Source organism: Vulpes vulpes, chromosome 7, assembly GCF_048418805.1.
Source record: "Vulpes vulpes isolate BD-2025 chromosome 7, VulVul3, whole genome shotgun sequence".
Classification (NCBI taxonomy): Eukaryota; Metazoa; Chordata; class Mammalia; order Carnivora; family Canidae; genus Vulpes; species Vulpes vulpes.
The window spans coordinates 112,512,358-112,525,238 of NC_132786.1; the positions used below are offsets into that span (position 1 = coordinate 112,512,358).

Here is a 12,881-nt window from a genome sequence, read left to right on the forward strand (position 1 = left end):
TGGTATTTATAAAACAGTTTGAAATTTGATTTTTGTGGTGAGTGATCATATTTTAAAGATAGCCATTTTTTGAGGAAATTAGTTTTCTTGACAAATCATGTTTGTGAGGAAGAGGGATAAGTAAAACCTTGATTTGGACTAATTGGACAGGAAGTTTTCTGAATTTAAAACCTGGGTATTACCATATGAAAAAAAAATGTATACTAGATGTTAATTTTATTTCTTTATTGCTCACTTCTCAGTAAGTAGTGTTTTCTTCATTTTGGTGATAAGCATACTGAGCCAAGAGATTGCATATAATGGTAAAGGTTGCACATCCATTAAGTGGAAAAGTTAAGATGTTTTAACTTGTGCATTTCTAAAGATTTTTAACGTTTATCCTAATTTAAACTATAGGGAACTCTCTGAACCTTAATTGGTAGATAGAAATGTTTGGAATTTAATACCAGTTTTCTGTGAATGTCTGTTTGTAAATTTCTTTCCCAAATACTTAGGCCAGCATTATTACTTGGGAGTCGGAATTCTTGAATTTGGAAGAAAGAAGATTGGGTGGACTTTAGTCTGAGTTATAACACTAAAATGCTACATTATCTTTGGCAAGTCACTTAACATCCCTGAGGTCTTTTTCCTCAATGGTAAATAACTATCTCAAAAGGTTGTTTGGCAGTTTCGATGACAAAGAGTACCTAAGGAAAAATAATGTAAACTGAATGGGGGGAAATTGGGATGTAAAGTCATTTACTACACATTTAGAAAAACACACCCCTTTTTTCTCTGAAGGTCAGAGGACTCATTATTCACTTTATTAGGCTTTTGTATCCTTTACACTCTTAGGTACTAGACACAAGGATATTGGCAGCATCCTTGAAGCCTTGCATTTGTGAGTGCTATTCTTCATTGTTTATCCTGCATTCTTTCTCTTTTTCCAAAACATGTCCTACACCACCTCCACATTTAAAAAAAATATTTTTTCAATCCTCTTTATAATTTATTCCCTCTGTGTTCATAATTTAAATTAAGTGCAACTGGGCAACTGGGTTGCACAGTCAGTTAAGTGTCTGCCTTCTACTCAGGTCATGTTCCGGGGGTTCTGGAATAGAGCCCCTTGTTGGGCTCCTTGCTGTGTGGGTAGCCTGCTTCTCCCTCTCCTCCCTCTGCCACTCCGCAGCTTGCGCTCTCTCTCACTCTTCTCTCTCTCTCAAATAAATAAAAATCTTTAAAAAGAAAAAAAAGATAAATTAAGTGCCCTCAAAGGATCTCATATACAGCATCATACAATTATTCATGAATCACAAATAAGAGTTTCTCATACATAGATTTTTCTTGAGTTAATTGCTATGACTTTTTAGAGAAAGTATCTGGGTTTTTTTTTGTTTTTTGTTTTTAAAGATTATTTATTTATTTATTCATGATAGACACACAGAGAGAGACAGAGACACAGGCAGTGGGAGAAGCAGCCTCCATGCAGGGAGCCTGACGTGAGCTGGGTCTCCAGGGATCACACCCTGGGCTGAAGGTGGTGCTAAACCGCTGGGCCACCAGGGCTGCCCTGAGAAAGTATCTGTTTATCAAAATTGAAAGTATACATGTTCTTTGAATCCAGAATCTAATTTCTGGGAGTTTATGTGGCAGATAGAAGTAACAGTATATAAGATATAATATGCAAGTTAACAGTATATAAAGATATATACATTCTTGGTTTTTTTTTTTATATATATATATTTTTTTTTAATTTATTTATTTATTTATGATAGTCATACAGAGAGAAAGAGAGAGAGGCAGAGACACAGGCAGAGGGAGAAGCAGGCTCCATGCGCCGGGAGCCTGATGTGGGATTCGATCCCGGGTCTCCAGGATCGCGCCCTGGGCCAAAGACAGGCGCCAAACCACTGCGCCACCCAGGGATCCCCATTCTTGGTTTTTTAATGACATTATTTGTAGGAGCCAAAAATAGAAAATGTCTTGCATGTGCATTAAAAGGAGGGGATGAATAAATTATGTCTCTAGTATGGAGTATTTGACACCTATTAAGAGTAAGTTAGCTCAATATGTTTTGATTGAAAAGGATGGCCATGGTATGTTACATTTGTTAGAAAGGAAGTTAGAGTATAAAATGCATGTAATGAGTCAATTTTTATTTCTGTAGGTATTTAATCCATTCGTGTATATATTTATATTTTTATTTGTGAAAGAGAAAGCATGGAAATATACACATTGAACTGATAAATTATTTTGAGAACTGAAGGAATTATTTAGAAGATATTTAAGGAAAAATTACTTTTACTTTTTATTGAATTATACAAACAACAGGAGCTTATAAAATTTAATAGTTGAACTATAAAATAGATTAAAAAGAATATATATACATATGTATTATTTTTGATATTAAAAACTCTAGACATGGAAGTAGAGCTTCAGCAATTATTAACTCATGCCATTTACCCAATTCCTGCTACTGTTAATGGCACTAAGTTATTTCACACTGTTGTGTAGCTGTCACCACTATCGATGTCTAGAACTTTTTCATTAGGCCAAACTGAAAATCCATACCCATTAAATAATAACTCTCCATTCCCCTTAGTCCCTGGTAACTACTATTCTACTTTCTGTCTCTATGAATTTGATTAGTCTAGGTACCTCATTTAAGTGGAGTCCTACAATAGTTATCCTTTTGTGTCTCATTAAGTTCACTTGCAGTAATGTGTTCAAGATTCATCATTGTTGTAGTGTATATCAGAATTTCATTCCTTTTTATGGTCAAATAATATTTCAGTGTATGTTTGTAGCATACTTTGTTTATTCGGTTGTCTATTGATGGGCATTTGGGTTGTTTCCACCTTTTGATTATTGTGAATAATCCTGCTGTGCAAATTGGTATACAAATGTCTTTTTAGTTATCTGCTTTCAGTTCTCCTGGATATATACTGGAAGTAGAATTATTATATCATATAGTAATCCTGTGTTTAAATTTTTGAGGCATTGTCATACCATTTTCCACATTGGCTGTGCCATTTAACATTCCCACCAGAATGCTGTTGGGTTTCAACTTGTACATCTTCACTGATATTTTCTTTTGTGTTTTTTAAAATTTTATTTTGGTTTGTTTTTTGTTAATAGCCACACTAATGGATGTGAAGTAATACCATTGTGGTTTTGATTTGTATTTTCCTGGTGACTAGTGATGTTGAACATCTTTTAATGAGTCTATTGGCCATTAGTGTATTGTCTTTGGAGAAATGTGTAGTGAAGTCCTTTGCCCATTTTTAAATTGAGTTTTGTTTTTTAATTGTTGTCTTTTACATACGTGAATATTAATCCACTGTCATATTTATGATATACAGATATCTCCTGTGGTTTATTTGACAGTACCCTTTGATGTACAGAGATTTTAATTTTGATGGTCAGTTTGTTTTATTTTCTTTTGTTACTATCTTGATTCAAGGAAAGGTTCAAGAAATCCTTGCCAAATCCAACATCATTAAGCTTTTCCCTTGTATTTTCTTTTCAGAATTTTATAGTTTTACTTTCGATCTAGTTTGAGTTAATTTTTGTTGGGATGTAAGGGATGGATCCAGTTTCATTCTTCTACATGTGCATATTCAGTTTCCTCAGCATCATTTATTGCAAAGACTGTCCTTTCCCATTGGATGGTTTTGGCACCCTTGTCAAAAATCATTTTAGCATTTATATAAGAGTTTATTTCTGGAGTACTCTATTTTACTGCTTTATATGTATGTCTTTATACTACTACCACACTGTTTGGGTTCCTGTATATATATATATATTTTAGGAAGTTTTGAAATCAGCAAATGAGTCCTCCAACTTTCTTTAAGATTATTTTAGCCATTTGGGGGCCTTTAAGATTCTATATGACCTTTAGAATAGCTTTTTCTATTACTGCAAAGAGAAAGTTGTTGGGACTTTGGTAGGGAGTGAGTTGAATCTATAGATTGCTTTAGGTAGTATTGACATAGCAGTATTAAACTCACCACCCAACGAAAGCTGAGTGATTTTCCATTTATTTAGGTTGCTTAAAATTTCTTTCAGTGGTGTTTTGTAGTTTTCAATGTACGAGTCATTAACCTCCTTGCTTAGGTTTATTACTAAGTACTTATTCTTTTTCATAGTGTTGTTAATAGAATTGTTTCCTTAATTTCCTTTTGGGAATATTCATTGTTAATATATAGAAATGCAAATGATTTTTGTATGTTGATTTTGTATCCTGCAACTTTGCTGAATTTGTTCATTAGCTCTAACAATATTTTTGTAGCATCTTTAGGATTTTCTGCCTATAAGATTGTATCATCTGTGAACAGAAATAATTTTACTTCTTCCTTTCCAATATGGGTGTTTTGTATTTCTTTTCCTTGCCAAATTGCTTTGATTACTGTGTCGAATGGAAGAAGTGAAGGTGGATGTCTTTTGTCCAGTCTTTTGATCTTAGAGGAAAAGCCTTCAGTCTTTTACTATTGACTATGTTAGCTGTGAGCTCTTTATATATGGCCTTTATTATAGTGAGGTAGTTTCCCTTTCTTCTGTAGTTTATAGAATTTTTTTGTTATTATGATAGGGTGCTGAATTTTGTCAGAAGCATTTTCTGCATCACTTGAGATGATCATGTGTCCCCCCCCCCCCCAATTAGGTTAATGTGATATATTATATTGATTGATTTTTGAGTGTTGAACCATCCTTGCATTCCAGGAACAAGTCCCACTTTGTCACAGTGTATAATTATTCTAGTGTTTGCCATTGAATTTATGTTTAATACTTTGTTGAGGATATCTGCATCTGTATTCATCAGGGATATCAGATTAAAATTCTCATCTGACTTTGGCGTCCGTGTAATGCTGACCTAATAGAAAGAATTTGTAAATATTTTCTCTTCAGTTTCTTGGAAGAATTTAAGGATGATTGGTGTTAATTCTGTATGGTTCATTGATGATGTCATTTGGCCTAAGGGCTTTTCTTTTTTGAGGAGTTATTTATTTATTTATTTATTTATTTAGGTTTTAAATTACTGATTCAGTCTTTACTGATTATAGGTCTGTTCAGATTTTCTATTTCTTTATGATTCAGTCTTAGTAGACTGTATATTTCTAGGAGTTTGTCCATTTTGTTACCTAATTTATTGGCATGCAGTTATTTATAGTACTCATTTTTGTAACATCAGGAATAACGGCCACATTTCCTTTTCTGATTTTGGTAACTTAAGTCTTCTTTTATTTTTAATCAGTCTAGCTAAAGCTTTGTTAATTTTTTCTTAATCTAAGAAATAACTTTTGAGTGTGTTGATTTTTCTCTATTTTTCTAATTTATTTGGTTGATTTCAGATCTTCATATTTATGTGTTTAAGTTATAAATTTCTCTCATAGGACTGATTTTTCTGTATCCTATAAATTTAGGTATTTTTTATTGTTATTTCATAGTATTTTAAAAAATTTCCTTGAGATTTCTATTTTGATCCATTAGTTGTTTAAGAGTGTTAGTTTTCATGTAATTGTTAATTTTTCCATTTTCCTTCTGTTTTGGAGTTCAAGTTTCATTCCATTGCAATGGGCAAAGATACTTTTTATGATTGCAGCATTTTTAAATTTATGAAGACTTGTTTGTTTTGTGGTCAGTGTTGGAATGTGCTTCATGTGTACTTGAAAAAAATGTGTTTGTTCTGATGTTGAACATAGTGTTTTGTCTGTTTTTCAGGTACATTTGTTTTATAGTGTTATTCAAGTCATCTTGTTACCTTCTGTATAGTTCTTCTATCCATTATGAAAGTGGAGTATTGAAGTCTCTGTAATTGTAAACTGTTTCCTTTCAATTCTGTCAGTATACTTAACAACATATTTTGGAGCTTTGATGTTTGGTGTGTATGTTTATAATTCTAATGTCCACTTCATGAATTTACCCTTTTATCAATATATAATATCCTTCTTTTTTTTTCCTTGTAACAGTTTTTGACTTAAGTCTGTTTTGTCTGATAATAGTATAGCCACCTCACCTTTTTTTGGTTACTACTTGCATGGAATACATTTTCTGTCCTTTTATGTTCAACCTGTGTGTGTATCTTCCAGGTAGCATATAGTTTGATCATGTTCTTTTTAGTAGTTCTGGCAATCTGCCTTTGGGGAGTTGAACCATCTATGTGTAATTACTGATAATGAAAAGCTTTTGTCATTTTGTTGTTTTCTATATGTTTTAAGCTTTTGTATACTCATTTCTTCCTTTACTATCTTCTTTTGTATTCAGTTGATTTTTTGCAGTGTCACATTTTGATTCCTTTTCTCATTCCCTTTTCTTGTATATTCTTTAGATATTTTCTTTGTGCTTAGAGAGATTACATATAACATCCTAAATTATAATAATCTAATTTGAATTCATACCAACCTAACATTAATGACATACATAAACTACTCACAGGTAGCCCCCCTTTTATTATTGATGCCACAAACTATCTTTAAACATTTTGGGGAAAAAAATAAACATTTTGGACTCATTAAGATAGTTTTATAGTTATTTTTTTATAGTTATTTTTTATTCATTTTCTTTAAAATCTTAACAGAAAACATAAAATGGAGGTACAAACCAAAATACACTAATACTGGTTTATATATTTGTTCATGTATTTACCTTTACTGGAGAGCTTTATATCTTCACATGGTTTTGAGTTAATGTGTAGGGTCATTTCCTTTCTACCTGAAGTGATTCCATCAGCAGTTCTGTTTTTTTTTTTTAATATTTTATTTTATTATTTTATTTTTTTATTTGAGTAAGAGAGAGTGTGAACATGATGAGCAGGGGGAGAGGCAGAGGGAGAAGCAGAATCTCCGCTGAGCAGGGAGCCCAATGCAGGGCTCAGTCTCAGGATCCTGAGATCATGACCCAAGCTGAAGGCAGATGCTTAATTGACTGAGCCACCAAGGCACCACCCAGGCACCCTACCCTGCTTTCAGCATTTCTCATAGAGCATGTGTAGTGATAATGAATTTCCTTAGTTTTTGTTTATCTGTGACTATTTTAATTTCTACTTCAGTTTCTAAGCACAGTTTTGCCAGATACAGAATTGTCATTTGATAGTTGTATCGTGACACTACATCAGGCCTCCTCAAGTTTTAAGAAATTGGCTGAAATCCTATTGAGGATTCCTTCTGTGTGTTATGTTGCTTCTCTCTTGCTGTTTTCAGAATTCTCTCTTTGTCTTCCATCAGTTTGTGTTATAACATCTGTTGCCATGGGTTTATCCTGCTAGGAATTTGTTGAGATTCTTAGATTTTAGTTTTATGTCTTTTATCAAATTGGAAAAAAATTTTTTTTCTTCAGTAATCTCTTTGATCCTTTCCTCTTCTTTTTCCAAAAGTCCCATTATAATACACACACACACACACACTATATATATATATATATATATAATATATATATATATATATTATATATATATATATATACACATACACATATATATATAATAGGTCCAGTTGCTGATGTCCTACAAATCCCTTAGGCCTTGTTTACTTTTCTTCATTCATTTTTCTTTCTTTTCCTTAGACTCAATAATTTTAAATGTCCTGCCCTCAAGTTTGCAGATCCTTTCTTCAGCCTGTTCAGTTCTGCTGTTGAACCTCTTTAGCGAATTTCTCAATTCAGTTCTTGTATTTTTCAGCTTTGGAATTTTTGTTTGCTTCCTTTTTACCATTCTTGATATTTTGATTGTATTGTATTGTTTTCCTGATTCCTAGTACTTCTTTGTCCTTTTATCCTTTAGCTCTTTGAATATATTTAACACAGGGATTTTAAAGTCTTCATCTCGGTAAATCCAATATTTCTGCTGCTTCAGAAATGTTTTCCAGGAATTTGTTTTGTTCCTTTCTGTCGACTTTGTTTTTCTGTTTCTTTGCTTGCCTTGTGATTTTTGTTCTTGTTGTTGTTGTTGAAAATGTGCATTTGGAACAACAGTCACCTTTCCCCATCTTTGCAGACTGCCAAGATATCAGGGCAGTTATCTGATGATTGGCTGAGCATGTTCCTGAGCCTATAGATCAGCCTGCAGTGAAAGTTTGGCCTGGGCCTGTGTATGAATTTCTTAGTTCTCTCTGTGTTCATGGCTACTTTTGAATGTCTTAATTCTCCAAGGGATCTCACTCTACTTCTTCTTAGGGCCTTAGGTGTCTATTGTATCTATTCTCCCCTGCTTTTCTGTGCCAGGCATCTATAACATATATTTATAGTCCCTCTTAGCTTCCACCATTAGTGTCCAGTGCTGCTTCTACTTAAAATTCCAGTTAGACAAGACAGATCAGTTCCTTCTGGCAGACCCTAGAGAGGTTAGAATGTTTTAAGTCAGCCCTATTCCGTTTGGTTTGAGGGGAAAATGTGGAACTGGGCTGCTATCTCCTTCAGTCCCAGGCCTACCATATAGAGAATAGAGCAAGAACAAATGAAAATGACCTAAACTTTGTTGTTCATGACATTTTCTTGACTAGGCATTTATTTGGTTGTTGTAAATCTTTGACTTTTCCCAGAGCTCCTATAAGGTTAATTCAGCCAGTTTCTAGTTGATTTTGATTTTTCTGTGAAAGCTTGGAACTTCGTAGTCTGTCATTTTGCTGAAGTTGACACTCAAGAGTGCTTTTTTAATTATAAAAATACAGTTAGTGAAGGAAATTTAGAGCATGCAGAAATGTAGAAAGCTAAGAAAAAAAATATCTTTTTTTTTTTTTAAGATTTTATTTATTTATTCATGAGAGACACATAAAGAGAGAAAGAGAGGAGCAGAGACACAGGCAGGCTCCATGCAGGGAACCTGATGTGGGACTCAATCCTGGGTCTCTAGGATCAGGCCCTGCGCTGAAGGCAGCGCTAAACTGTTGAGCCACCTGGGCTGCCTCCCCCAAAATTTATCTTACCTACAATTCTACTTTGTAGTAACTGCTATTAACATTTTGATGTGTTACCTTTCAAACTCTTTTCCTCCCTACATCATGCCTTTCATTTTGTCCTACTTTTTCTTGTTCTTCTACCCTGTACCACCAAAAAAACCAAAGATCTAAACATACTTTTAGTCACTACAGTGTTAATTTTTGAATATAGTGTACTTTTTTTTAAAAAATTTTTATTTATTTATGATAGTCACAGAGAGAGAGAGAGGCAGAGACACAGGCAGAGGGAGAAGCAGGCTCCATGCACCGGGAGCCCGACGTGGGATTCGATCCCGGGTCTCCAGGATCGCGCCCTGGGCCAAAGGCAGGCGCCAAACCGCTGCGCCACCCAGGGATCCCCCTTTTTTTTTTTTTTAATTTTTATTTATTTAGAATATAGTGTACTTTCACATTTGACATTCCAAAATATTTTTACAAGTACTCAAATTTTTCATTTATGTTTCTAAATGAAAATATTGTAGATTCTTTCTTTCTCTTTCTTTCTTTCTTTTCTCTTTTCTTTCTTCCCTGTCTTTGACAGTCTTTGTCTGTCTTTTTGTCTTTCTTATAAAACACAAGTCAAATTTACTAGATTTGTCCATAGTCAGCAATGGTGATCTTCTTGCTGGTCTTGCCATTCCTGGAACCAGAGTGCTCCATGGTTTACACAGTATTCATGCCCTCTTTTTTCTTGCCAAAGACCACATGCTTCCCATCCAACCACTCATTGTTGGCAGTGCATTTGAAAAACTGGGAAGCGTTTGTGTTGGGTCCAGTATTTGCCATGGATGAGATGCCAGGACCCTTGTGCTTCAGGATGAAATTCTCATCATCAGATTTCTCCCCATAGATGGACTTCCTGCCAGTGCCATATGGCACATGAAGTCATCACCCTGGCACATGAATCTTGACATAATCCTATAAAAGCAGGGACCTTTATCCTTTCTCTGTACTGCTCAGACCATGAAAGTTCTCTGCCATCTTTGGAACTTTGTCTGCAAACAGCCTGAAGGAGATGCATCCCAAAGGCTCACTGTCCACAGCAATGTTGAGAACACAGTGGGATTGACCATGGCTAGTGTGGGTGGTTCTGGGGTAGCAGCATCTGCAAGACCTAGATATTTCTGATTATTCCCCAGAGACTTGGGTTTTATTCTAGTCTTTACTCCTTTATTCAGTAAGATTTAAGTAAAAAGCAAGTATGATGAACCTATAATTTATTTATTTATCTTAGAAATTTCTGGAGTTTTTACATCTAGAAAAAAAGTGACATCCCCTCATTCAGAGGGGTAAAATGTGACAACCTTGTATGGATCTTAACTTTCTTGAGAGCCAATATAAAAAGAAAGAACTCAACCTAGACAGAAATAGTATTATTAATATTTGTGACATCAGTTATTTAGGCTAAAGATGCCTATTAAACTAACTGAACTGTTAACAATAACTAGATTCTTTAATTCTGCACTGTATTAATTGGTAATTACAGTATGATTTTTAATTTATTTAGCCTTGTTTAATGTATATCTTTAAGCTATTTATATTTTGATAAAACTTGACTGCATATTTGATATGTTGTACTAAACTAGACATGGTAGGTCAAAGAGTATGTGACTTTAAGTGGAAATTGTGTTCTACCTTCTTGCATTACTACCTCTTACCTCAATCAGAAGCACTATAAAAAGTAATTACCTATGATTTTTTTGGAATTTGGTTTATGGAAAGATACCCTTTATACTTAAGCTAATTGATACATGGATGAGTAAATTGTGGTTCACTTTTATACTGAGATGCATTGTGATTAATTTTTCTTTTTTTATCAGCAGATTGCTACTTTTTATAGTTGCATGATTTCTTTTGGTCATTCATTAATTATTGACTATAATAAATGCTTATACCTAACTAACTTCTTTTGTGCTTTATTTCACTGAGGCAGCAATATATAATCCAACTTGAGTGTTTCTTTCATAACTAACTTTGGTCTTTAGGAATACATTACTGTTAAAAATGGAGACTATTGTATTAGATACATTACTGTTAAAGAGCACAGATCGTAGAATTACAAAGCTAAAATGATTCCTTGGAAGCATGAATCTAATTTGAAAAGAAAGAGAAAAAAGAACTTATTCTAATACAGAATCTTTACAGTATGTTCTAATGTCACTTCTTTGTTCCACCAGGAATTACTTGTATAAGGCAAGTTTGATTGTAGTATTGGTCGAATATTTGAGGTTGATAAAATGGCTGAGTTTAACGCATTTCCCTCCATCCCCTCGTTTCTTTTAGGTGAATCTGGACTGGGGAAGTCAACATTAATCAACTCATTATTCCTCACAGATTTGTATTCTCCAGAGTATCCAGGTCCATCGCATAGAATAAAAAAGACTGTACAGGTATGTATGTTAGTATTGTTAATTGATGATAAGCTGGAGTAATGTTAACACAAAAAACACATGCTATACCTTTTATTATGCTTCCCTAGAGATAGCTTTTATATTTAGCCTCAGCCAATGTAAAGTGGCAAACCTGATTGATGATTAAAAAGAGAGCGAGCACAGGTAGTTAGAGGAATTATCTCGATTAGAACCTTCTAAATTTGTCCCTAGGAACCTCCTAGAGATTATACTGTGATGTAGTAACCTAGAGTTATGCTGTTTAACATGGTAGCACTGGCTGTAGTTAGCTATTAAGTTTGAATAAGATAAAAGTAAATAAAATTTAAAATTTAGTATCTCAGTTACACCAGTCACATTTTAGGTGCTCAGTAGACATATGTGTCTAGATGTATTTCCACTGTTGCAGAATGTTCTGATGGACAACGTAGAGAAAACATGATTTGTAGAAAATCCATTGTTATTTAAATACAGGGCTCTGTATTTTCAGTGATAATACCATATGATAGATGAATGGTAATTGTAATTCGTTAAGGCTCCCAAGTTATGTATAGTCTAGTTTAGAACTTCTCAGTCTTCAGTGTGCGTTCAGATCACCTTTGGGAGCTTGTTAAATTTAGTTCAGTTTTAGTAGGTCTGAGATGGGCTGAGATTCTGCATTTCTGAAAAATCATAGATGCTGCTGCTGCTGCTGACCCATAGACCACACTGCATATGACAGAATGCTCTAGGCTCCAGGTCTGTACTTACTGTTTGGTAGCTAAATGTGCCTCTTGAGCTCTTAAAATGTGGATAGTCCAAATGGAGATGTGATGCAAGTATAAAATACATCCCGTATTTTGACAATTTAATATATAGAATATAAAGGGTCTTATTACTAATTTTTATATTGATTACATTTTGCAATGATAATATTTTGGTCATATTGAATTAAGTAAAATACGTTAGTTTCACCTGTTAATTACTTTTTAAAGTGCCTCCTGAAAAGTTCTAAATTACTTATGTGACTTACATTTTTGTTACACAGCATTCTTCTAAACTGTTAATTGAAGAAATTGTTGGAGGATTAATGCAGTAGTAATACATAGCACATACACAGAGAAGGAGTGAACAGTTTTGGCAGGAGCAGGCTTTATTAAGGCTGGAGATAGATTTGAAAGATTGGTAGGGATTATCCTGATGCACAAGGTAGAAAGACAGTCCGGAAATACTGGGCAGAAATTCATACATATCAAACTGCAGCATGTAGTTTAGTAATTATATCCCTAAGAAATAATTCTGTACAGTGAATATTTTGAATAATACAGTGAAACTTTTTTTAAAAGTTTTTCTTGGTTTTAGGAATTTTTTTTTGTTTCCTTCATAGAGCTTGAAATTTCAAATTACTTTAAAAAATGTATTCTAAAAATTTGACACTACATTGCTTATTTATCTGGTGATCACTGTTTGATATTTTAACCCTAAGCAAGAAGAGGAACTTTAAACTTCTTAATTTAGGTGTTTAAATTCAAGATAAATAAATTCTGTACGTAGAAATGTTCAAGAAACCCCACAGTGTAGATTCCTAAGTTGAAGAATATTT

The 12,881-nt window shown here is 33.7% G+C and overlaps 1 protein-coding gene across 3 annotated transcripts in view; it reads left to right on the plus strand.

Moving 5' to 3' along the window:
- Window positions 1-12,881, plus strand: part of SEPTIN7 (septin 7) — a 118,296-nt gene that overhangs the window by 61,948 nt on the left and 43,467 nt on the right. For all 3 annotated transcript variants that reach the window (XM_072764721.1, XM_072764722.1, XM_025985822.2), the window contains exon 3: window positions 11,193-11,299. In XM_072764721.1, the coding sequence (XP_072620822.1) occupies window positions 11,193-11,299 (107 nt within the window). The remainder of the gene's footprint in view (window positions 1-11,192; window positions 11,300-12,881) is intronic.